The sequence below is a fragment of the Arachis duranensis genome, chromosome 3, assembly GCF_000817695.3.
Source record: "Arachis duranensis cultivar V14167 chromosome 3, aradu.V14167.gnm2.J7QH, whole genome shotgun sequence".
In the NCBI taxonomy this organism is placed as follows: domain Eukaryota; kingdom Viridiplantae; phylum Streptophyta; class Magnoliopsida; order Fabales; family Fabaceae; genus Arachis; species Arachis duranensis.
The window spans coordinates 105,344,615-105,367,607 of NC_029774.3; the positions used below are offsets into that span (position 1 = coordinate 105,344,615).

Below are 22,993 nucleotides of genomic sequence, written 5' to 3' on the forward strand. Positions count from 1 at the left end.
TAGTCTAAGATCTCACCTAACATATACATACTTTATACAATTTTAGAATACTTTACCTAACTACCCAAATTTTTCCCACTTTTTGTATTACAAGATCATGTATCAAACTTATTTTTGAATTTTGTCCCATGTGCATTGCTTTATTTTGCATTTGGGGAATTCTTTTGTATCCCCTTATTTAATTACTTAATATTTTTTTTGCACATGGTAATTTAATTATTTTGATTTCACATGAGCATGCTTCCCAAAACTTTTATTTTGAAATATCTTTATTCTTTTCAACTTTTTACCTTGTTTGTTTCATCCATGTTCCCATAAGGTTTTCCCACACTTAAACAATTACATAATTTCTATCTTAAGCTAACCAAGGATTCAACTTTGGATTTTTATTTTGTTTTTCTACTTAAGGCTAGTAATGTGGTTATAAAACAAGGGGGAATTTAAAAGCTCAAGGGGGTTAACAAGGGTGATGTAGAAGGTAGGCTTTATTTGGGATAAGTGAGCTAAAATCAAACAATGGCCTCAATCATATGCAAGCATGTAAATATATTAAATATTGGACATATAGAATGGAACAAAGCAAAGATTACAATTATAGAGAAGAAAACACACAAGAATAAAAATTTATGGTTAAATAATGTAACCATGTAAATAAGCTCAAAATCTCACAGGTTGTGTGTTCTTTGGCTCAAAAACCATGTTCCAAATACAACTTCAAACAAATTTAACACAAAAATTTTCAATTTAAATTAGTTAAATTTTTCAAAAATAGGATCTTAAAAAGAAACTTATTATTTTAACCAAGCAGTAGCTAAATGCATAAAATCAAACAAACATGCAATTAAACATGCATATGCAATAACGAACAAACAAAGAAAATAAAACAATGGTGTTGAAAAGAAGAAAATAGCTAACCCATGGAGATCGGTGTCGACCTCCCCACACTTAAAGATTGCACCGTCCTCGGTGCATGCTAAGATATACAAGTGGACGGGTTGCTTCAACTGGGGCTCTTTTTGTTCCTTTCCTTGCCGGTGATTTGGGAGTAGCTTTCTCTTTACCCTTCTTGGTGGCCATCCTAAAAAGGGAAAAAGAAAGTAACTTTTAGAGCTAAGAGTTAGAGCAAGGAAGAGAGCGGGAAAGGTGGTAATCAATGCACAATAAAGAAGAATGACGTTAACACACGCTCATGAGTACATGTGAAAAGTCATCAATGGAAAATAGCTAGTGCATATGATAACAACTGAATGCAAGGTGTTTATTGGCATGCTGGCAAAGGCATGAGCAGCATAGATCAAGCATTCAATGTCCAAGTTAGATTACCAAGTCTTTCAAACTAACAACATGTTTGTAATAACAATTATATTTAATTAATAAAATATAAAAAGGGTTTTGTGAAAAGCAAGCATTTATAGGAGTAGATTAAAAGAAATCCTAAAAATAGTGCACAATACCATACGGGCGTTTTCACAAACACATAGCATGCATGGTAAATAAGCTATTTGAAAGTATTAAATTGAACATGCAAGCAACCCTTTAAAAAGTAATATATAATTGTCAAATAATCCACAAAAATATAGAAAAAAAACAATGACCCAAATAAAATTCCAACACCAATGAAAATAATGCAATGAATGAAAGTATGCAATTAAGTAAAAGAAAATGAAAGATAAGAAGAATGAGAAGGGAAAGAAGGGAAGAAGAAGTAAGTAAGAAAGGAGGGAGGAAAAATTAGGATTGGGGAAGAAAAGATAAAATATTTTGGCATATTAGGTTAAGGTGTGCGACGCTGGCGGCGCGGTCGCGTGGGTGATGCGGCCGCGTGGTGCGCAATAAGGTCAGGCGACGCGGACGCGTGGGTCATGCGATCGCGTCACTTGATTTGTGTTAGTGGCGCGAGTGCAGCCTCGCATTCGCACAACTCTCTGTTTGAATTGCATTTTGCCAAAAATCTGGGTGACGCGGTCGCGTGGGTGATGTGATCGCGTGGATGGCCATTTTTGAAAGACGACGCGGCCGCGTGGGGCACGCGTTCGCGTGGGAGGGCTTGGGCTTCTAGCACGAGTCCAACCCAATTCCAGCACAATTTTCGGCCATGCACATTTTTGGCGTCGATTCTCGTGGCACGCAGCCGCGTGGGTGACGCGGTCGCGTGGGAGGCCAAAGTTCCACATGACGCGGTCGCGTGAGCGACGCGGTCACGTGGGGTCAAATTATGCTAATGGCGCGCCTCCAGCCACACTCTCGCGTGACTCTCTGTTCAATTCTGTTCTTCCCAACGCACTAGTGACGCGGACGCGTCAGCGACGCTGCCGCGTCGCGTGCGTGTTTTCCTTTTTTTTATTATGCAATTATGCAGTATGCAATATGCAGTGTTAATGTAGATGCTATGAAAACTTCCAGGTTCAATGAAAATAAAATAAAATAAAAAATAAACAACACGAAATAAAATTGAAAAAGAACGATCATACCATGGTGGGTTATCTCCCACCTAGCACTTTTAGTTAAAGTCCTTAAGTTGGACCTTTGGTGAGCTCCCTGTTATGGTGGTTTATGCTTGTACTGATCCATGAATCCCCACCAATGTTTGTACTTCCAGTAGCCTCCAGGGTCCCAAACTAAGCATGTAAAGCCCTTAAGAAGCTTCAAACAGATTCTTAGGCTCCCGGGGTGACAAATGTCAGAACAGATTCCAGGATCCCAAACCTTACTTTTACACCTGTTTTTGTCTCGATCTGCATTTTTCCAGCCGGGTGAAAGGTGATCTGAATTCCCACTGCAGCGACCAAACAGCTTCCTAGACCCATTCAGTTGAGCTTTACACCAACCTTTGCATTTAAACTTAAAGCTTCCAACCATGATGAACCTTGCAGGACAATTCTTACCACTGGCCATCTTCCTTTTACTCTTAATGTTACAAAGAGCTCTAAGTTGACCATCCGTCTCCAGTAGCCCATATTCAAGTGGAATTAGAAAGCTAAGGGATATGAATTTTACCCACTTGAATGTTGTGAAGGATGATGGCAATTTAGGGGGAGGTATTTTTAATGAAATTGCAAGCTCCACTCCCTTGTGCTCTTCTCTGATAATTACCACCTCTTTGCAAGCTTCTTCAATTTCAACATCTTCCTCTTGGTAGCTTTCTTCCAATTCAATCTCCTCTTCATTGCTTTCCAAGGGCATGGGAGGTTGTGCTTCTTCTTCTTGAATCTCCATCTCTTGATCAACCTCTTCCAAGTCTTCAACTATGATATGCTTTGGAGGTTGTACACCCCCTTCAACATCATTTTCAAACATCTTTGAAGGAGGCTCTATGACTTGAGTTTCCCATGGAGGTTCTGCATCTCCTAAGTCAGAGGTTTTGCATCTCCTAGGTCTTCAACCACTTCTTCTTCTTCAATAATTCCGGCTTCCTCCACTTGTTCCAGTACAAAGTCATGCTCCGTACTGTTCACTGGAGTTTCTAGTATCTCCTTCATGCTACGTTCTTCATTAGATTGTCCACATGAAGCCATGGGGGTTCCTTGAGTATTCGAACGTCGGGAAGCTAATTGATTTATTGCTTGCTCCAATTGATGAAGGGTTGCCTGAAATCGATTCACTGTTTCCTTGAAACGATCCTTTGTCTCTTGATGCGCTCAGCTGTCATAAATAGGATTATGTGCTCTTAGATTGATGGATATGAAGATGGTGAATATTGAAGTGGTGGTTCTTGTGAGTAATTGGGTTGGAATTGGGGTGGTTCTATATATGGTTCATATGGCTCATAAGGTGGTTGGTATGGTGGTTGAGGGTTAGAGTCATATTGAGGTGAATGGTGGAAAGGGGCTTCTGAGTATGGTGGTCCAAAGTCATGTTGAGGAGAAGGTTCATAGGCATATGGTGGTGGTTGTTGATAATCCATTGGACGTGGTTGTTGCCATGAGGGTTGATCAAATCCTTGTGGCTCCTCCCATCTTTGATTGTTCCAACCTTGATGCCTGTTCTCATTGTAATTTCTTCTTCCTGCAACATAATTGTAACCAGACTCATAGCCAAAGGGGTGAGAGTTCATAGTAGTGAGAGAAAATAAAAAAAACTAACAAAAAAAATATTTTGAAAAAGAGATGATTTTGAAAAAAAATTGAATTTTGAAAAATAAGATAAGATAAGATAAAAATTTTAAAATAAAAAACTGAAATTGTTTTTAAATATTTACAATAACCAATAATAAGGCACACGTTTGCAATTCCCTGGCAACAGCGCCATTTTGACGGTAGGATTTTTTCTAGTAAAGAATTTTATAAAGTCGCGTTGTAGATATAGTTTCTAAACCAACAAAAATCCCTTCGTGCAAACGTTTTGGTTGTCACAAGTAACAAACCCCTAAATAAATTGATAACCGAAGTATTTAAACCTCGGATCGTCTTCTCAAGGAATTGCAGGGAGGTATGTTCTTATTATTGGTTATGGAGATTGTAAATTTGGGGGTTTCAAGAATGAGGAGCATATATGATAAATGACAAGTAAACTAAATAAATAACTGTAAAATAAACTCTTGGCAAGGTATGAGAACTGGAAGTCCTATCCTAGTTATCCTTATCAATTGTGATGAGAATTGGATTTTTCTCCCACTTTGTTAACCTCTAACTATGAAGGTAAGTCAAGTGAATGAATTAATTCGAATCCTCAAGTCCCAATCTTTCTTTGGGAAAAGTTAGAGTTATTGGATCTCGAATCAATTCTTGAAGAATTCCAATTTTCAATCAACAATGAGTTTGATAACTCAAGAGTCACCAATTAATCAACCAAAGCCAAAAGGTAGAAAAATCTAAATTATTTATATCATAAATAAGAGAAACAAATCATAGATCTGAAAATACCTCAAATAATATTTATTAAGAAAATTATAACATGAATGTCATTAAGCCAAATTGGCAACATATATAATTAAAAATAAGAGAAGTCAAAATAAAGGAATATTAAACCTGGAGCTCAGAAGAATTATAAGTTGAAATAATAATAAATCCTAAATCCTTTAAGAGGAATTCTAATCCTAAATCCTAAGAGAGAGGAGAGAATCTCTCTCTCTAAAAACTACATCTAAACTATAAAAAGTGAATTATGAGAGCCTCATAATGAATGGATACATTCTCCCACTTTATAGCCTCTAATCTGTATATTCCGGGCCGAAAACTGGGTCAAAAATAGCCCAGAAATCACCCCCTGCGTATTCTGGTACGTTCAGGTCGCGGGCAAGTGACGCGGAGGCGTCGCCCACGCAGCCGCGCGGATTGAAGTTCGCAGATGCGACGCGTCCGCGTGGATCACGCGTTCGCGTCACCTAGCGTCAGGGCAACTATGGCATATTATATATCAAATCAAAGCCCCGGACGTTAGCTTTCCAAAGCAACTAGAACTGCGTCATTTGGACCTCTATAGCTCAAGTTATGACCGTTTTAGTGCGAGAGGGTCAGGCTGACAGCTTTGCAGTTCCTTCAATTTCTTGTATTCCTTCCGCTTTTGCATGCTTTCTTTCCATCCTCAAAGCCATTCCTGCCCTATAATCCCTAAAATCACTGAACATACATATCACGATATCTAATGGTAATAACAGAGGATTAATATTAGCAAATATAAGACCAAAGAAGCATGTTTTCAATCATAGCACAAATTCCGGAAGGAAAACGTAAAACATGCGATTAGTATGAATAAATGGGTAAAGAGTTGATAAAAACCACTCAATTGAGCACAAGATGAACCATGAAATAGTGGTTTATCATCTATCAACCTCAATCGGGGTATTTCCAAAAATATGAACTCTGGCTGCCTCACATAGGCGAAAGGTGAGATGAAAGAAGGCCAGTCTGGTAGAGGAGGAGGCCTTTGCAGCTATGCGGTACAGCTCCTGAGGACTCACTCGATGAACCTCCACTTTATTGCCAAGCATGATGCAATGGATCATCACTGCTCAGTCTACTGTAACCTTGGACCGTTTGCTTGTGGGAATGATGGAGTGCTGAATGAACTCCAACCATCCTCTAGCAACCGACCTCAGGTCATGCCTACCCAGCTGGTATGGCTGACCTCTGGCGTCCCTCCTCCACTGAGCTCCAGAGAGACATATGTCTGTGAGGATTTGGTCTAGCCTCTGGTCAGTATTGACCATATGAGTGTAAGAATGAGAGTCCTCTTTAGAAGGTGGTAGCTGCAGTGCTTCCCTCACACTCTCAGGACTGAACTCCATGATCGCCCCTTGGACTGCAATGTGCCAGTTCTTCAGGTCCGGGTTCGCGCCTTGTGCATGCTTGAAAGTCACCCAAACGTTAGCGTAGAACTCCGTGACCATAAGTACACCCACTTCAGTCACAGGGTTGGTCAAAATTTCCCAACACCGTCTCAGAATCTGCTCCCTGATTTTCGGGTACTTCTCTGGTTGAAAATCAAAATGGGCCTTGGGGATCACTTTCTTCTTGTTCACAACTTCATAAAAGTGATCCTCATGGGTCTTAAAGAGGAACCGGGTGAAATCATATGGACCTGAAGCGGGCACCTTCTCTTTCCTCTTTCTTGAGGAGGATTCACCAGTTTTGGGTGTCATATGAATAGTAAAAATGAAGAAAGAATGGAGCACCTAATACTAAATTTAAAAGGTTTGCTCGTCCCCGAGTAAAGTAAAAGAGAAGGAAGGCGATGAAAGAATGGAAGAAGAAAGAGTTGGTGAAGTGAAAATGATGAAAAAGAAGAAATGTGGAGGGAGAGGTGTTGTCACGGCTAAAAAAGAAAAGAAAGGAAGGGGAGGAATGGTGAAAGCTAGAGAGAGATATAGTGAAGTGGAATAGAGGTGTGAGGAAGGGAGTGAAAAGTTGAGGTATATATAGGGAGTGGGGGAGGGTTCGGTTAGAGTGCGTAAGGGTGGGAGAGAAATAACATTTGAATGTGGTTAATGGGGAAGAGAGATTGGTGGGATTGATGAATGGTGATTGGGTGGAGTGGGGGTGAGTTGAAAGATTTATGGGATTTGATAGGTTGAAGGGAGGTGATGTTGGAAATTAAGGTGGATGAATGTGGGTGAGAATGTGGCTAGGGGGTGAGAAGGTGTGTTTAAATAGTCAAAGTGGAAAGGAGTTGGGGGTTGTTACCGTTGGTAAGGTTAAAAGTCTTCTTTAAAATCAAATCTGGCGTACCTTGCACTAACACCAGCCTCGGCGTTTAGTGCCAGAAATGGATTTTTTTTAGGGATGAGTTGTGTGGCGCTAAATGCCCAATTGATGGGTTAAAAAGTGTATCTTTCATGGGCGTTAAATGCCCGGTGGGCATTTAACGCCAGCTCCTGCTTCCTCTTTTGGGCGTTAAATGCCCTCCTGCAGGTGTTTAATGTTGGCTTCCCTTGCCCGATTTTTTGCACTAAATGCCAGGCTCGAATCAACCTTGCTCCAGAGTTTTCTGTTCTTCCTTCTGAGTCCTCTTGTCTCTATGCTAAACACTTTGCATGATCACAAACATAATTAAATCAGAGAAAACTAGAAAAAACAATGAAAATTAAATGACAATCAAACTAAAATTAAAAACAAAAGGATACTTTTAGTTGGGTTGCCTCCCAACAAGCGCTTATTTACTGTCACTAGCTTGACGGTCAGCTTCTCTAAGAAGGAGGGTGGTCATAGGGTCTTAGGTCATCAGCCCTCACTGTGAATCTCTTTTCTATACTCTCATGGATTAACTCAATATGCTCAAGAGATAAGATCCTGTTTACTGTATGAGATAGGATTGGACTTCTAGTGAACACCACTTTCATCCCAGGTGAGAAATCTTCAGTGAAAATCTTCTTGTTCCTCGAGTCCTTGGGTACCTTATTCTTAGGACCTCCTCCCTCCTTGGTGGGTGACGAATACCCAACACCAAATTTAGGTTTGATTTTAGGAATATTGTATTGACTCCCACCAAAGGAGGAGGCTTAAGCAATGAACTCTGCATGCAAGTATCGCCTTCTCCAGAGAGTGATGAAGGTTTAAAAAACTTGAATACCAGGTAGTCCTCACGCATCCTCAGAACTGATTCACCTCTCTCAACATCCATCAGAGCTCTCCCAGTGGCCAGGAATGATCTTCCTAGGATGATGGAGTCATTTGCATCCTCTCCCATATCAAGTATCACAAAATCTACAGGGAGGAAAAGCTCTTCAACCTTGACTAAGACATTCTCTACTAGCCCATGTGCCTACCTCAGAGATTTATCAACCATCTGGAATGCTATCCTTGTAGGTTGTGTCTCTTGAATTTGCAGGTTCTTCATCACAGACAAGGGCATTAGATTGATACTTGAGCCAATATCACAAAAGGCTTTGTCAAAAATGATATTTCCAATAGTATAAGAAATCTAAAAGCTCTCTGGATTTGACATCTTCTTTGGCAGCTTGCTCTGAATGGGTGCACTACATTCCTTGGTCAGGACCACTATTTTATCTCCCTTTAAAGTTGTATTCTCAGAGAGTAAGCATTTCATGAATGTAGCATAAGGAGGCTTTTTCTCTAGAATCTCAGCAAAAGGAATGTTGATCTATAACTTTTTAAAGACCTCCAAGAACTGAAAGAACTGCTTGTCCCTAGTCTCCTCTTAGAGCTCCTGAGGGTGTGATACTTCAGGCTCTAGTATAGGTTCCCTAGGTGGGGCGTATGACAGTGTAACTTCAGCCTTTTCTGGAGCATCTTTCTCCTCTGACGCCTTAGCAACTTGCACCTCCTTCTTCATCATGGATTCATTAGCCATCGTGAGAGCCTTACACTCTTCTCTTGGGTTAGTCACTATGTCACTAGGGAGAGTGTTAGGAGGCCTCTCAGGTATCCTCTTACTCAATTGTCCTACTTGCATCTCCAAGTTTCTGAGTGAAGCTCTAGTCTCCTGCATAAAACTATGAGTACTCTTGGAGAGCTCAGCAACTATAGAGGCCAGGTCAGAGTTACTCTAAGACTGAGTGGACGTCTGTTGTGGCTGAGAGGCTTGAAGTTGGTGGTTATTGAAATTATTGAACTTGTTCTTATTGAAACCGCCTTGAGAGTTGTTGTTGAAATTCAGCTGAGGTTTTTGGGGTTGCTCTTTCCACCCAAAGGTAGGGTGATTCCTCAGTCCCTGATTGAATGTATTCGAATAAGGATCATTATTGGGATTTCTAGAGGAGTTGTTCATATAATTAACTTGCTCAGGAGTGGTTTGAACATAACCATAATTCTCCTCTTAGTTGAAGCCACCACTCATGTCATAAGATACATCTTGAGTATTAACAGCTAAGACTTACATCCCACTCAAGTGCTGAGTAATCATACTGATCTATTGTGACATGATCTTGTTCTGAGCTAGAATGGTATCCAGGGTGTCCACCTCCATAACCCTTTTCTTCACAGGATTCACAAGATTCCTCTCAGAAGAGTATAGATATTGGTCGTTAGCAACCATCTCAATAAGCTCATTAGCCTCTTCAAGCATCTTCTTCATGTGCAAAGAACCTCCTGCGAAATTGTCCAGAGACATTTTTTCCATCTCAGAGAGACCATCATAAAAAAATTGCAGCTTGGTCCAGTCTAAAAACAAATTTGGGGGACACTTCCTGACCATCTGCTTGGTCAGAAATCCATTGACCACTGATATGTGCCAAACGTCAATTCGGAATTTCTCCTCAATAAAAGAATCGCTTCATTGCAAGTATAGTTCCAAACCAACAATTGACCTGCATCAGAGTTTAATTTTGTTTGTCACAAGGCAAACCAATAATAATCGAGAGTATTTAAATCTTGGGTCGTCTCTCAAAGGAATTGTAGTGAGGTATGCATATTATCGGTTATGAGATTCATGGGGGTGGTTTGCGGATTAGAAGACAATAATCTAAATGACAATAAAATAAAGAAAACAACTAAAGATAACAAATACTAAAGAGGCATTCATGGCAAGGATTGAGAACTAAGGTTTTCTATCCTAGTTATTAATCATAACACCATAATTACCAAGAGTTAAGCCTATTATGTTATCTCCATATCGGGAGAAGATCAATTAGGTCTAATTAACCCCAATCCATAAGTAGTATCAATAGAAACAAGATTAACTAACAACTCTATATCACCAATTCAAGTTGGGTGTTAATGACTCCAGATTATCCAATTTCTCTTTCTAAGCCAAGAATGCTCAAAATCTACTCTAAAATCCAACCAAGCATTTTATCAAACACTTGAAAGGCATAAAAAATAAAAGCATATTAAATTGCAAGGATAATAAAATCTATAACTACCAAATGCAATAAACTAATAATCACAACTCAATTAAACACCAATAAACATAAAACATCAAATTGCATTAAATGAAATTAAAAGTAACAAAGGTTCATGAAACTAAAAGTGACACAAATGAGAAATTAACAAGATAAACTAAGGAAATTAAGGTAATAGAACAAGGACAGGTAAAAGAAACTAGATGAAAACAAGAATTAAAACCTAAATCCAAGAGAAAATTAAACTAAAAACCCTAAATTCTAGAGTTCTCTCTAGAAAATACCTAAAACATGGTTCCTAAGCTACCTTAATTGCTCCTCCCTCGTTCTTTCTTGAATTTGGCCTCAAATACTTCAGAAATGAGTTGGATTTGGGCTTGAATGATCTCAGAAATCGCCAGCCACGTTTTCTTTAAGTGAGTCACATGCCGAGTGCCACGCGTACACGCCATGTCATGCGTACGTGTGCCCTAACGAAATCTCCACTCACACATACGCGTGAGGCATACGTACACGTGGCCATGAATTCCACCAAATTTTTATTTCTTCATGAATTCTCCACTTTGTATGTTTTTTCTTCACTTCTTCAATCCAATCTTTGCCTTCTAAGCCTATATCACTTAACAAATACATCAAGGTATCGAATGGAATTAAAGTGAATTAAATTTAGTAAATTAAAAGTCTAAAAAGCATGTTTTCAATCTTAAGTGCAATTTAAGAGAAATTCACAAAACTATGATATTTCATTGAATAAATGTGAGATAAGTTGATAAAATTCACTAAATTTAACACAAGATAAACCCTAAAATTGGGGTTTATCAACCACCTTGTCCCAAGAATCCAAGCTCTCTTTGGACGGAGTATCCAACCACTGCTTTGCTCTATCCCTCACAGCAAATGGGAAGAGCATGAGCTTATAGACTTCGGGATTCACTCCATTAGTCTTCACAGTGTCACAGATCTGTAGGAAATTAGAGATGAATAGATTTGGATCTTCCTATGGGAGCCCATGAGCAGTTTTGCTGCACTAGAGTGATCAACTGTGGCTTCATCTCAAAGTTGTTTGCACCTATAGGAGGTACAACAATACTGCACCCATAAAAATTAGAAGTGGGAGCAGTGTAAGAGCTGAGCGTCCTCCTAGCTTGCTCATTACCATTTGGATTCCCACCATTAACATTAACAACATTATTGTGATTGTTGGGATCTATGGCTTCCTTCTCAAAAGTATCCCTGAGATTCTCACTTGCTCTGTAAGCTCTAGCTTGTTGCAAATGTCGCCTCAAGGTCCTCTCAGGTTCAAGACCAAAATCAAGAAGGGATTCTTTGTCCATGTTCCTGCTCATAAACGAATAGAAAACAAAGAAAAGTGGAAATCTCTTCGTCAAAGTGTAGAGAGCTCCCAATGAGGTATCCAATGTAAAAAAAATAAAATAAAACAAAGAAAGCAATTAAATTGAAAAATTCGAAAGCCACTAAGAAAAAGTAGCTAGCCATTTTCGAAAATTAAACAATAGATAATAATAATAATGTTTTCGAAAATTGCAAAAAGAGAAATCACTAACGGGACACCAAATTTAAAATAAAAAATAAAAGAAAATTTTTAAATAAAATAAAGCCTAAATTTCAAAAATTTAAAGAACAAAACAAATAAAAACAAAAATCTACAAACGCCTAATCTAAGCAATCATACAATTGGTAGTTGTCAGTCACAGTCAATTCCTGGCAACGGTGCCAAAAACTTGGTGCAGATTTTGGAATGTCCATAACTGAACTGGCAAGTACACCAGGTTGTACCAAGTAATACCTTAGGTGAGTGAGAGTCGATCCTATGAGTATTGATGGACTGAACAACAATGGTCGAATAATAGGCTTAGTTAGGCAGGCAAAAAAGATGGTTTGGTAATTTGAAATCGCATTAAACAGTAATTCAAGAGTAAAGAAAGCAAATAAGAGACTTGGTGAGAAATCAATAAGAGAAAGCAGTTAAGGTACGGAGATATTTACTTTTTCGGATTAAGTTTTCTTACCAGCTATTTTAATCATGTAAGATTCATTTCATGGCAATCTGTAATTGACTAAACCCTAATATCTTAGTGATTTAGTCTCCTCTAACCTTCATCAACCGCCAATGTCTTGGTCATTTGATTTCGATTAGACGGTTAAGTTCAAATCTAGTTTATGGCCACAAAAACCCTAATTACCCAAAGTTAAGAGGATTATTTGTCATGTATTCCGATTAGTTCAAATAATTAGCAATTTAGGAGGAATCTACTTTTAAGTTGTTGTTCAAGTGAGAGACCTCTTCCAAGGATCACAAGAACGCATATATAATAGGGGTCATACTTTCGTTCCACCCAAATTCATAAAATGAAGAACGAAAATAATCCTTGAAACTAAATCAATACATTAATTAAAATAGAAAAGCAACAGTCTTAAACCATAAAAATAAACAGAGCTCCTAACCTTAACCAAGGAGGTTTAGTGGCTCATGACTTACAGAGAAAACAAGGGTTCTGAAAAGTGTAAAAACTAAGTGCGGAAGTTCGATAATTCCCTTGAAAGGTGAATCTTTTCCCTTTTATATCTAACGTGATTTGATTTGAAACTAAAATAAAATATTAGATCCTAAAACTAAAAGATATTGTTTATAAATAAAAATTACAAAAATAAAATAAAAGATAACTAATAAAAGCTATATCCACTTGAAGATGCTTCATTGATGTGGACTTGGCTCGGATTGTTTAGCGTGTTTACCGTCCAAAGAGGTAAAAGCGTTTTGTTTTGTTGAGGCTTGCTGGCGCTAAATACCCCAGAGAGGCAGCAGCTTTAAATCTTCTCCTTTTAGCATAAAATTCTGTCAAATTGTTCCAAAGTTCACCTAAATTAAAAAAATACTAAAATAACTCAAAATAGTATCGTAAAAGAATTTCTGCACTAAAATATAATAAAATTTAATAAATTCTAACTAAAAATGGCTAAAAATCAAGGAAAAATAGGTACAAGATACATAAATCGCACAAAAAGTTCAATCATAAAATTCAATCAATTGCACAATTTAAAAAAGGCAAAATCAAATTCAACACCTCTTTTATGTTCACGCAGAACTGAAGTAGGAGCACCGCCTCCAGTAGCAGTGCTGCCACCTCAGTGTCCTTATCATCGGGATACCATATAATGAAACTAAATATATACAAATGATTTTTTTTCGAAATCAATTTACAATTCAAAATTTACTTTTTGAAAAATTAAATTTGCATAGTAAACAAATAATAATAATAATAATGATACACATAATTAATCTAATTAATTAATTAAAACACACAACAATAAATGAATAAACATGCAAATTTGTTCTGGCCGCATATAGATGTCACCACTCTGTTCTTGTTGCCTTGCTGCTGCGTTTTCTGCTTTTCTATTGTCGTTACATGTGCTCTCTGTAGTCGCTGCTAAGTTCTTTCTACCGACCTACTCTTTTTTATCACTTCCTCCTCTGTATCTACTATGACCACATGAATAAATACCACAAACTCCACCGTTAGGTTCTTTGCTTGGTATGGAGCTTTTTTTTTCTAAAAGACTAACAATTACAAATTAGAGAGTAAATCGTAAAACACACCATGGTAACAATAACAAAAATAGAAATAATCGTTATCTGGAGAGAAAAAAGAATAATAAGAGAGAAAGAAAGAACAAGTTTGCTTTGCTCACAACATCGGACATGAATTTTCCACTGACACCACCAGCATTTCCAACCTAACCAAATTTCAAGGAGACATTAGCCAATTTGAAATTATAGATCAAAAAAGAAAAATGATAACAGAAAATAAATAGCTCTCACGCTCTACTCTTGTTTGCTGTAGACTCATTTGCCTTGACTTGCTCTCTGTGGTCCACCACTCAATATCTTGTCCCCTTGCTTTTAAAACATTAACACCAACCTCTCCCTTTCTTTGATATCTCCGAATCGAAATATATATCGAGAGAATTATTGAATCAAGTGTGCAATTAAGTTGGAATTTCGGTTATATTACCAAGGTTTAATTGTGTAAAAATGTATCAGTAAATATACATATAAGAAAATGAGCGCAAATTAAATATGCAATGAAAGAACTTCTCATTTATATTAAACAATGAAAGGATACAATAAAAGAATATGAATATAAACACAACGAAAAAGAAACAATCAAAGAACTGCTCAACATTCTATTTGTCAACTAACTCACACTCTTGGCATTACAAAGTACCTGATAACTCTAAAATGGTACCCTTATGTGGAACACATCAAGAGTTAAACCTCCCACCCCAAAAGAAAAGAAAAAAAAACTATGAAAAGGGGAAAAGGGATACATATTATGTTGCCAATATACACATTAACTTATTTATTTTAACTGTTTTCTGTTTTCTCTTTTGCTGTGATATGTAGTAACTATACAGTGGAGGCCCCCAAGATAGCTGGATAGGAACAATAGGTCACTGACCACCCTTGCGTGAATTCTTGAGATACCGTACAGTCATAACAAGCTTCTGTCTTTCACCTTCTACCTCTGCAAACTTTAGACTCATTTCGGAGTATCTTTCTTGAATCTCTTTCAGCTCATTTTCCATCAATTTGTTTCTTTCCTTCAACAACAACAATTCGGTTAACATGTCGCTGCAAAGGTTGCCATCCCCATTATCCACTCTGGACATATCTGCTTCTTTCTCTAAGGAATTTGCATCGCTGCCATGACAAGAAAATGATCAACAATTACACAATTCAGTTGCAAGACTAGTACTAACAATTAACAAGGTAAAGGAAAGGGTATTGAAGGAAAAGTGGGAAATCAGTCAGACCTCTTGGATAATGACAACGCAGCAGCAGCACCGTTTTGTCCAGACACACATGCAGAATCATTAGGAGGCTCAACTGTAACACACTTATCCTCGACAACCTGGTTGAAGCGCGCGCCAATGTATACAATTCGTTACCGTTAGAAATCAGCAATTTGATTAAAGCTTAATCCAGATACCAGACAACAATGTGAAGAAACTTTCATCTACTAAGACAGATCATAAATAAGACTATAGTTGATAATTAAAGGCTGAAATTTTTCTTTAATATTGTCAAATTGCTCAATCGTTGCTCTGTGTTTGTAATCAATATACCGTTTGCAGTGCAATGCTCTGACTGAATTCCTCCACCTTGTCCTCCAGTTCCTCAATTTTGGACTGCAGTTCCCTTTCCTTCTCCAGAAAAGAGGAAGTTGACGTTTCCAATGCAGTTTCCTTTGACTTTATCAGGGCCTAGAAATACAAAATTCTCTGTTAATATGCCCCACTGCAAATAGTTTTATTCTAAGAAAATGCGAGGAATTGGAAAATGATGAGCAGTAGATAACAATATCCATGGAAAAAATAAAGGTATCAAGAATTTTTCTCAAAGTTACCTCGAGCATTTTTACTTTCTCTCTGAGGCTTGCCATTTCTTTTGAATTTTGAGAATTTGGAGCAGATTTTTTGTTCTTTGGACTGGTTTTAGCTCCATCAGAAAGTTGTGTGTGTCCATTCCTATCCTTGAGCTTCTTCTCATTGTTGGCTAATGCATCATCCTTTTTCTTTAGTTCACCCTTTAGCTGGAAAATTTGTTTTCTTAATTTTTCTATCTCAGCCTCATCCTCAGAAAGAGAACGTTTCAAGGCATCATATTGAGCCCTAAGTTCTTCTAACTCTGACTGCAAGTCTCTACTACCCACTGTTTCTTTTTCATTTTTGAGATCCCTCATTTTACTTAATTCATCAAGCAGCTGTTCTGCCTCCTCCTTCAATAAAACAATTGTAATCACCAGCTCATTTCTTTCCACGGTCTTTCTCTGCAACAGAGTCTCAGATTCTTCAACTGATTTCTTCATAGCTTCCAGTTCCGTTCTCAAAGTTTCTTGTTGTACTAAGTGCTCTGAGAAGCATGAAATCTCTGCTTTAAGCCTTTCATTCTCAGCTTTTAGATTCTGCATTTCCTCAGGGAAATCACTACTAACTTGTTCATCATGATTCTTCTGATTTTCAAGCTGCTTGGACTTGTCCTCAATTTCCAACGACATCTGTTGTATTTTGACTGTCATGACATCAATTTGATTGGAAAGCCCAATCAGTTTTACCTCATAATCACCTTTGACAGAGTGAAGCTCTTCTTTGACTTTATGCAGCATTTGTTCCACCAGTCTTTTTCTGGCACGAAGTTCGCTAGCTTCTTTCATTGCTCTCATGGTAGCCTTCTCATTTGCATCAAATGTAGAGGCCATTTGCACTGAGAGCCTTTTGAATTCTTCTTGAAGCCTCTCAGCAGTATTAGCATTTCTAAGCCTTGTCTTACGCAAAATTTCCTCAGCTCGGATGGCTCTTTGCTCCTGCTCAATCTTGTCACGTGTCACAGCATCTAGATCAGTTTCAAATCCATGAGCTTGTTTCTCCATTTCCTCCTCTAACCTGCTGATTTGGGTTTCAAGTACCTTGATAGTAGCCAGAGAATCTGACAATTCTTCTGATTGTTTCTTAAGTTGATTTTCCAGAACCTCAATACAACGTTCAGTGCTCCTGCTCTCTTGCAAGGCTTCCTCAGCATTGATGGCTCTTTGCTCCTGCTCAACTTTGTTACACATCACAGTATCAAGCTCAGCTTCAAACCCACGGGCCTGTTTCTCCATTTTCTCCTCTAACCGGCTAATTTGGGCTTCACGTACCTTGATAGTAGCCTGAGAATTCGACAATTCATCTGATTGTTTCACAAGTTGATTTTCCAAACTCTCGACAGTGCTCGTGACATTTTGCAAAGCTTCCTCAGCATGGATGGCTCTTTGCTCCTGTTCGATTTTGTCACGTGTCACAGCATCTAGATCAACTTCAAACTCATCAGCTTGTTTCTCTAGTTGCTCCTCTAACCTGCTGATTTGGGCTTCAAGTATCTTGATAGTAGCCAGGGAATGTGACAATTCTTCTGACTCTTTCATAAGTTGACTTTCCAGACTTTTGATATGGCTTTCTGTGCTCCTGCTCTTACGCAAAGCCTCCTCAGCTTGGATGGCTCTTTGCTCCTGTTCAGCTTTGTCACGTCTCAGAGCATCTACATCAGATTCAAACCCACGGGCCTGTTTCTCCATTTCCTCCTCTAACTTGCTGATTTGTGCCTCTAACTTGCAGACTTGGTCTTCAAGCTCCTTGATAGTAGCCATAGAATTTGACAATTCTTCTGACTGATTCTTGAGTTGATTCTCCAGACTCTCAGTGTGGCTTTCGATCCCCTCTATAGCAGGAGGAGGAGATGAGCATTCATATTGTATTTTCAACTGTTCTTGCAGTTGGTTCTGTTCCAGCTTGTATGCTATGTCATGGTTTTCCTGTTTCAATATCTCATAGTCTAGTGCAAGCTGCTCCATCTGCATCTCTAACTCGTCTTTGTCTCTCTTATACAACTCTATTTCGCCATACAGATCTAAAATTTTTTGCTCAAGTAAGTAAGTCTCCTTGGCATCGCTGTGCTCCCTAGCCAGCTCTTCCAATTCTTTCTGATCTTCATCATCTTCTGTTTCATATTTTGAACTTTTCCTCTCCATCTCATGAGAGTTCTTATTCGGTTCATGGTTATTCGAAAGATTATATATTTCCTTATTTTTCTGCTCTAACATTTCATCCAGGTCCTGCACAGCGAGAACAAGTTCAGCATTTGATTCTTGCGTCTTGTTTAACTGTAATCGAAGATTTGCATTAAGGTCCTTCTCATAACTCAGTTCTTGTCTAATTTCCTCAACAAGAGTGCGAAGGTCTCCAGTATCCAGTAGTGACTTGGTGCTTGCTTTAGCCTCTTCCATTCTTTTGTGAAAAGACTTGAGATTCTCACATTCTGCTTTGAGTGCATCTCTTTCCTCCTTCAAGCTCATGATTTCCTTTGAGAGGTCCTGTCCCTTTTTGCTTTCCTTTATGATTTGTTTCTTGAGAGTCTGTAGTTCCAAGTCTGACATATCCTTCTGCCTGGCAATGGCAGTAAGTTCAGCTTTGAGCCTTTCAATTTCCATATCAGCTGCTGGTTGGGACCCTTCCTTTGGTAGGGCATCCTGAGAATCATTTGTTGAATTGTCTGTACTCAAACCATGTTCTGAAGCAGCTAACCAGCCCCATTGTGGTCTCTGTTGCACATCATACACTGTGGCATTTGCAGCAGGATTTTGAGGGTCCTGAGGGTGCCCTGGAGGAGAAACAAAACCATTCGTGTTGGGTTGGATGCTAGCATTTCTTACTCCGTGTTCTCGAGGTGTATCAAGCCCACCGCTGCCCTCAGAACTTGACAATGTTAAGTCAGATCCACTAGAAGTCCTACAATCAGCACTCAATTCAGCTCCTCTGGTGTTTGATTTGGCAGAAACGTCCTGTGAAACATCAGAAGAGTAATTTTATTTATCACCATACAACTTTTTTAACTTTTCAGAATAAGCAAAGGAAAATTGTTAAGTTTGCATCGAATTTATATAGTTAGAAAAATTTGCAGTTTAGAAAGAAAAAATGTGTTAACTTGTACACAGATGAAAATCCCCCTCATAACCTTCAAGAAAAGATTGTTCAGAAAATGATCTTATGGATTGGGATATATAAAACAAACAAAAATGATTCCTAGTCCCAGCAAGTGAAATGAAACCTTACTTCAGATGCATCACTTCTGGTGCTTTCATCTGCATGTCCATTGGTTAAATAGGTTCTCAAGCTCTTATTATTATTATTAGCATCATGTTTTATTTTTCCATCTTCGCATTCTTCTTCCTCTCTGCAATTATTAATCAAAGTCAAAATAAGCAAACTCTATAACCTTAAGAGTATGAAATGATATAACCATGTTAAATTGATAAACCCTTATACCTTTTATCATTGTTTTCTTGTAGTCTCTGAATTGATACCTGTCCATGAAGCAAGAAATCAGAACTAGTAGCAAAAATCTTGCATTAAATTGTATCTCTGTAAAAGCAAAAAATTGAAAACAGTAGAGAGTAAAGGACCAAAGACTAACATGCAAAACAGCGTCACAACGAGAATTCTTGAAGGGAAGAGAGACAGAGGAAGGCTTTGTAGCCTCAGCATAATCTGCAAAGTCTATAGAAACTTCACCAATGGTGCTAGCTTTGGATAACCCCTACATCAAAAAGATAGAAACACAGAACCGTAGATCACAATCACATTCTGACATTACGAACCACAACAATAAAAAGCGAGTGATCAAGAGAGGAATTCATACAGTGGAGAGCACAAAGTAATAGATTCTCTCAGTGAATTTTCCAGTCTTGGAGTCCTGAACAAACTTGACAGTTTCATAGACAGGATTGTCCCATCTACAAATTCCACCATTAACGGAAGCTTTGTCTAATCTTGTTGTTGCTTTTCCAATGTCTACAGGGACTATAGAGAGCACCAATGCATCCACTCCAGATTGCAGCATCTGAACGAACAAACACAGAGTGATTTAATTCTACATTGAGAGGGAGAAAGATGAGTCAAGTGAAGTGAAGGGGAAAGAAATTTAATGTACCTGAGTCACATGGAATTGGAGCTTGAAAACAGCTTTGACCTTGTTCTTGTCGGTTCTCCATCTTGCAGGCCTGAACATCTTCCTAGCCTCAGTATGAGTCCAAAACCCAGGTTTGCTAGTCGTAGCTCCCCGTGGATTTTGGCCTTCGGAAAACTACGTCATCAAGCGATGCTCCGGTGTCCCGCCCCGAGTAAAATGACCGTTACGGACGACGGAGAAGTGAATGGAGACAAAAATGCTGAGTGGTTCCAACTTCCAAATCGAAACAGAGAGTTTAGAAGTAGTAGTTGAGGAGTGAGGACAATAGCTTGAACGTTGAGATGTGAAGAGAGAGAGAGAGAGAGAGAATGAAACGGTAGATCTGATGTAAGTGTTTTTGATCGCAGTAGGCTACTGAATATTGGGATGAATAGTGTGTTTGTCTGTTAATGTCAATTCTTTTTTCCTTTCTCTCTCGACACTCAGCACGCAAAAGCGAAGCTACCCTCCTGCATCTGTCAGATCATTTTTTTAGAGCTCATTTAGAAGGCTAGAAATTAAAATTTACTACAGAATTAAATTCTTTTCTTTTTTAAAACAACTAAAAATAAATAGTTTAAATTCTTTTAAAAATTTTAATTTTAATTTTTTTATTTGTAAATCAGATTAAAAGAAGTTTGATTTTTAATAAAATTGAATTATATTCTATTAATATATTATAGTCATTTTAAATTATAGAATTGAGTTTTAAATAAAAATAAATTTTAATTCTCTATAAACTTTTAATTTTTTTCACTGGCGTCAAAAAAATAATGTACACATTATGGTACATTTATCATAGGCACAAACTATATTTATGAGATATGAGTGGGGTGACGTTGATACAAACTATTTATGCAGCGAATATAATTAATTATTAAAATTTGTATTTAAACAAATCTTTGGGAGAATATAGTCAATTAGTCAGTAACGCGAATGTAGTGCGTTGAGATTGATTTTATGGCGAGACAATTGGAGTGTCTGATTCTGAGCATGGTGTATTAGTAGAAAGTTAAAAAAAACATGCGTCGGCGTCTAAGCTCAAGTGGAAAATGGCACGTGCCACGTGACCGTACAAATATTAGCACCACAAAATTAAAACAATAAATCTTTATATTTAAGTCATCTAATCAACCAAATTATTATCGGTCTCATTTTTTAATATGGTTATAAAAAATTTGTGTATTTTTAATTAATATAGAGTTGATTTTTTTTTATTTCTAAAACACAAATCGGAGATATCGAATTGGAGAAAGAAAAAAACTGATAATTCGATTTGAAAAATGCTGAATTTAAATTTTAAAATTTTACAAATTAAAGGGTCAGTTTTGTATTTTAAAAATTTTAAAAAATTAAAATTCATAAATCAGAAGATCAATTTTATATTTAAAAAAAAAACAAAGAAAAAAGAATACGAAAAAAAAGAGTATATATTTATGTTAGTGAAATGTGCATGTACAATAGACTTACCAAATTCGAAATACAGTTTTATAATAAATGAATATGAGCTATAGTATAATTGAATAATATAATTAAGATAGAAACTCAAATATAATTAATTTTATAAAAATTAATAATTAAAAATTATTAAATAAGTTAATAAATTTAATTAAATTATTACGACTCTCAATTATTAATTTCACGTAAATTAACCGTTTCTGAATTTTTAGCTACCATTAATATATGTTAAATCATCTAATTCCATCCTTAACAAATTGTCTTTAATTTATCTCAACGATCAACATTATTATTATATTGCAAGCCTCTATGAAGGAGCTTTTATGAAAAAGTGTATACTTTAATTCAATGTGAATCCGTATTCATACACACACAATTATATAATATGATGCATATTACATTATTTTTCACTCACTATTATTGGATTCCATTTAGAGTCTCATTATCATCATATCGGATACTTGAATTAAGAGGACCCCACTAATGAATGTAGTTTTCTGTATTTTTCTTCGCTTCTTCCTTTTTAATTTCTTGCTCAATTAGACAACCACTGGCCCCTTCCCCAAGAATTTATCATAATAAGCAATCCACCTTTCACCGCTCTCACCTTTCTAACGTTTTCTATATCGTATTAATTAAAATTCTTATAACGACTACAGTATCTTTTGTATTTTTAATTTCGCATCATATTTTTCAATAATCTTTTTATTCAATAGGAGTATTTGGAATACAAAATCAAATAGCTTGGCTAAAACGGCTGAAAAAATATAATCCGAATGGTGAGAGGCTATCGATGGGAAGCTTAGGATAAGATCGGGTATGTGAATTGTGAACATATAATTATTTATTAGTTTAGGGGAAAAATAAAAATTGAAAAGCTCAAACGGTCCATAATTCCGTGCTCCTTTTCCAATATTACGAAAATGACATCTTAACAACAGCACATTCCAATTCTAATATAGGATCCTAAATACACGTAATCAACTCTAAATTAAAATATGTGATTTTTACTGCATAATGACAATTCGTAACTAGCTGTGTAAAAAGTCAAACTATATCTTGTCTATTTATGAAATATAATCGCTTAGCTTAAGTTAACAAGTATCGAGTATATTTAAAAACTATTCAAATAAAAATATTTTGTATAAAAATATAATTTAATTTTACAATTTATTATCTAAAAAAATTATAAAATTTTTATTGAAGTACCCATCACATGCATTTATTTCATCAATTTAAGGGATCGAGGTATTTAAAAAAATGCTCAAGTGAGTAAAGACTGGAGTATACAAGAAATTAAAACTGGCTTCTGCCTGTGCAGTCGATAGTCAATGGTATTTCTTGGGCACCAAACATAAGCATTAAATTGAAACTAAGGGCATTGTAAGAAGATAGACGACTATATTAAATTAATTAGTAGTAGTTGAGGTGTGTGATACTCCTATACTATAATATGTTAAGGTGGTTGGACAATGTAAATTTCTTCATATAAGCAAGGACGGAGTTGCTCACTTCTTCTAGGGCCCGCAAATTAAATCATAAAAAATAATAATGTATGAATATAATCATATATACCTCAATGTGTACGAAGGGACACATTCTCCAATTATATACTACTAGTAGTAGTTGTACATGGTTGTAAATATATGCTATACATGAATGAGACCAACCAGTCATAATATATAAAACACACCAACGGTGCTAAGGGAAAATGATCGTGAAGATTCCAT

The 22,993-nt window shown here is 37.1% G+C and overlaps 1 protein-coding gene across 1 annotated transcript; it reads right to left on the reverse strand.

Moving 5' to 3' along the window:
- Nucleotides 1-14,333: 14,333 nt before the first annotated feature.
- Nucleotides 14,334-20,304, reverse strand: LOC107479983 (uncharacterized). The gene is made up of 9 exons (XM_016100104.3): nt 19,788-20,304; nt 19,497-19,697; nt 19,272-19,394; nt 19,124-19,161; nt 18,911-19,031; nt 15,670-18,639; nt 15,389-15,526; nt 15,077-15,174; nt 14,334-14,963 (listed from the first exon to the last, which is right to left on the reverse strand). Exons 1-9 carry the CDS (start codon nt 19,863-19,865, stop codon nt 14,714-14,716), a joined length of 4,017 nt encoding a protein of 1,338 aa, XP_015955590.1. The 5' UTR covers nt 19,866-20,304; the 3' UTR covers nt 14,334-14,713.
- Between the last annotated feature and the right edge of the window lie 2,689 nt (nt 20,305-22,993).